This window comes from Limulus polyphemus, unplaced genomic scaffold (genome assembly GCF_000517525.1).
Source record: "Limulus polyphemus unplaced genomic scaffold, Limulus_polyphemus-2.1.2 Scaffold6498, whole genome shotgun sequence".
In the NCBI taxonomy this organism is placed as follows: domain Eukaryota; kingdom Metazoa; phylum Arthropoda; class Merostomata; order Xiphosura; family Limulidae; genus Limulus; species Limulus polyphemus.
Window position 1 is genome coordinate 14000 of NW_013672108.1, and position 4243 is coordinate 18242.

The following is a 4243-nucleotide window of genomic DNA, read 5'->3' on the forward strand; positions in this document are numbered from 1 at the left end:
AAAAAAAAAAAAAAAAAGGTTTGGTTTTATTTATTTTGGTTCAAAACCTACTAAATCTTCATTGCTTTCACTGTTAATTTTATTTTTTATTATTTAGGGAGCATTATAAATAGTTATGTTTTTAAAAGAAAAAAAACTACTATTGTTATAAATAACACATTCAATTGAACTAAACTATGCATGCCTATTTAAATATATTTACACATGGCTTATGTAAATCGTATATATACATATATATATTATTTATACCTTCGGTGTATAGGATGCAAGCAGATTTTGACATCAAATTTTGGGGTAAAAAAGTGTGTCTTATACACCAAAAAATATGGTATTTTGTTTGCTAGTCATCCAAAATCACTTAAACAGTGAATACTTTATTAATGACCTTTGATGATAGTCGGAGTGTAGGTTTTACAATCAATCTAAAATTTCATTTTGCATTACTATTATCTATGAAAAAATGCCTAATAAGTTAGTTATTTGAGTTTTAGTAATAAAAAAAATTATGGGACAAAGGTCAAGATATACAGGAGTGCGCTTGAGTTACATTCAATTGTGTTAGGTGACTCCACTATTCACCTGGTGGAGTCCAGTTTTGTCCTAACACAGCCCTCACGGTGTTAAGATATTGACCGACCAATGTTACATGAAGTTTTACGATAAAGAAAAAAACTTACGTGAAAATAAATCCTGTGAAATAAACCAGCCCAACTAACTCTTTAGAGGTCAGCAGAAGAGATTGTCATTCATTTCAAATTAGAATGTCACAAAGTCAGTAGAAACATTTTAAATTCATGGTGAAGTCTTGTTATAAATATTTTTTGTACAGTTAAATGTATATAAATGAAATATTGGAATTGACCAGAATTATGTATATATTCATCATTTGGTGGTACATAGAAATACTGAGAGATTACAAATATCAGGACCAAACAAAGTTTTCCCTAACATTAGGATGTCAAAGGTAAGATATGCAAACCTTTCTCTTCCATGTTTGCAAGGTCACTAGACATTGGGCAGGTGCCTAAAGACTGGAGAGTTGTTAATAATACTCATATTTTTAAATGGGATTTTTTCTAAAAAATTATAGACCAGTTAAGTCTTGTTTCTATAATGGAAAAATTTTGAAATGACTGATAAAAGCAGCTTCAGAAGATAATTTAATGAAATATGACATCATGCAAGAAAGTCAACATGGATTCACCAAACAGAAATCTTGCCTTACTAATCTGTTATCTTTTGTTTGAGGGTGTTATTTGTTTCCTGGACAATGGAAAATGGTGTGGACAGAGGGCACTTAAATTTTCAAAAAGGTTTTGATAAGGTGCCAAACAAAAGACGAGCTAAGAAAATTACATTGGTAGGGTTTGAGAAAGTCCAGTCAACCAGGACCCTTGTTACTAGTGGAGTGCTTTAGGGGTCAGTGCTTTGGCCTTTGATTTTTCTTACTTACATTAATGATATTAGTAGGTGTATTATTAGTAAAGTTTATGAACAACACTAAACTCTTGGGTATTCACAGCTATATCATGTATGTTGAAGTATTACAGATGACTTGGATTAATTGGTAACTTGGAGAAATATTTGGCAAATGACATTTAATTACAGTAGTGCAATTTGTAGTTTGTATTTGGGTTATCTTAATTTAGATCACATGTTTAATATAGATGGGAATCCACTCAATACTGTGACCGAAGAAAAATTTTGGTATATTAGTGGATAAGTCACTCAAGTGGCAAGGCTAACAAAAATTTTGTATGTATTTACAGACGTACTGATTACAAGTGAAAAGAGGTAAATATCTCTGTATACAAATTTGACAATTTTTATTTTTGAACAGGGTTGGGTTAGCCTTTAGAATAGACTGCCTTCAAATGTGGTAAAATCAACAGGATTGAAAGAGTTCAAATAAGGATTGATGAATACTTAAAAACTTAACTTTTAAGCAGATGGATACTTAAATTTTAGTTAAAATAAATGGGTCAGAAATAGCGAGCAAAGGGCCCCTTGTTTTTCATCAAATGTTACACTGTGCACATTTTTGGTCTTTTGTATCTAAGGGAAGTTGTACACTTATTGGAATAGTTTTCACTTTCAGAAGATCACTCCAGGAACGAAAGTTATCTTACAAGTTACGGCGATAGGTTAAAATCATTTTGGATATTTGGTATAAAATTAAAAAAAACGTTATTGTGGAAGTGGTCTAACTTATAAGTTCTAAACCTATTTAGCTTAAGTATTTTAACTTTTACTGCCAAACTAATACTAATAGCGTTATACTACTGTAAGCATAACAACACGTTTGGAAATTGGACTGGTCTTATCAAGTTGAAGTAATACAATTTAGTAATAAAACAAGTAGAGAATTTTTTTTTAAATCTAACTCACTGAAGAAAATGATTTAAAAGCTAAACTTTAATTCTACGTACAAAACTGTAAAATTATGTTATGCATACATCAAGTGAAAATTATTAATTTTGTACTTACAATGAATTCCAGTCTGGTGCGACATGTCATTCCTTTTATTGTGATAATACAATTAAATAGAACAGTTTGAACAAACACCTACGTTTACTCCACTCAAGGCTAAGACCCCCACGTCCTCCTTCCTGGATAGCATTTCACTAAGTGCTGCCATCTAACGTGTAACTTAATTATTGGAAATGGGTGTCCTAAATGGGTTCCCTAACTCGAAATTAACGGACATCTTGCCCTAAAATCTGGGGTTCCGATTTCTCCCGGTGGAAACAACAGATAGCTCAATGTGGCTTTGCTCTAAAACAAACAAAAAAATATATAACTCGAAATTCAACACTCAAACAAAGTACTATCAAATATTGCACGATTTGTAATTTTTATATTAATAAGATTACAAGTTTCACAACAATTTCAGTAACAAATATCAATTTATCTTTTTTTTATATATATTTGCTATAGAATGATAACTTAACTTTTTCTAAAATATACTTACAATAAAGCGACTGTGTACATTTTATTAGAGCACCTTAATCAACCTATTTATCTGTACGATTGTTTGAGGAGGATATTTCTAAACGTATCATTGCACAATGCAGACATCTTCAGCCCTGTTAGAAGTCACATCCCAGATATGAATTCCAGTACTAGGAGTGATCCAGTACGAAGGAAGCCACAGGAATTCGATGGGAAGGCTCCGTGGGAAGCATATAAAGCACAATTCGAGCTACTGGCAGAAATGGATGGCTGGACACAGGAGCAGAAAGCAGTATACCTGGCAACGAGCTTGAAGGGACAACCACTGGAAATACTTGGACAGTTGTCAGTAGACGACAGACACAACTATAGAGCACTGGTGTCGGCTCTAGAACTTAGGTACGGAACCCAACATCAGTCAGAAGTCTACAGGGCTAGGTTCAGGACGAGAGTCTGTGCTAAAGGGGGATGCTTTCCAAGTCCTGTGCCAGCTCTTGCAGGCTCTGTCACACAAGGCCTACCCAACTATACCACCCGATCTCCTCAAGTTGTTGCTGAGGGATCAGTTCATAGATGCCTTGGACAGTCCACAACTTAAGATACAAGTGAAGCAAGCACACTCCTCTACCATGCAGGATGCAATGACCAGAGCTCTCGAATTTGAATCCTATGTTAAGTCCAGCACAGAGGTACCGAGATTGGTACAGTCATCTGGATTCCATGCCAGAAAAGGTCAACTTTCAGAGAGGTTTGAGGGACTTTGCTGGCACTGTAACAAATCTGGGCACAAGAGAGCTCAATGCTGGAAACTTCAGCACAGGGGAGATGATACAGCAAGAAAGGCTGGTATCCAGAAAGGTTGTTGGAACTGTGGAAAGCACGGACATTTGAGGAGCCAGTGTAGGAGGAATATTATCAACAAGTCGGCCTCAAGGAGACCAGTAGTAGTTGGTGTTGAGCGACGCCCACCAACCCCCAACTTGAAAGTCCCAACAGCTAGGTGTAAAATGCCAAACACACACAGTGTCTATGTGACAGGAAAGCTGGATGGCCAAAGGTGCAACTTTGTCATAGTCTCTGTGTCTCAGCAAACCCTTGTGAGCATCAAGGTATTAGATTATGAAGGAGTACCAGAAGCCATACAAAAGCTTTATGGTGTGACAGGACATTCTACAAGATTGTGGGGACCAGTATGGGTAACTATTGAGCTCATGGGCATAAAGGACAGACAGAAAGTACACTTGGCTGACATTGAAGACGAATAAATATTATGATTGGACTATCTACTACC

The 4243-nt window shown here is 35.3% G+C and overlaps 1 protein-coding gene across 1 annotated transcript in view; it reads right to left on the reverse strand.

Moving 5' to 3' along the window:
* LOC106473775 (twinfilin-1-like) overlaps positions 1-2602 on the reverse strand; it is a 16299-nt gene extending 13697 nt beyond the window's left edge. Inside the window, exon 1 of the mRNA XM_013934453.2 lies at positions 2488-2602. Within this exon, the coding sequence (XP_013789907.1) occupies positions 2488-2512 (25 nt within the window). The 5' untranslated portion in view covers positions 2513-2602. The remainder of the gene's footprint in view (positions 1-2487) is intronic.
* Positions 2603-4243: the final 1641 nt, after the last annotated feature.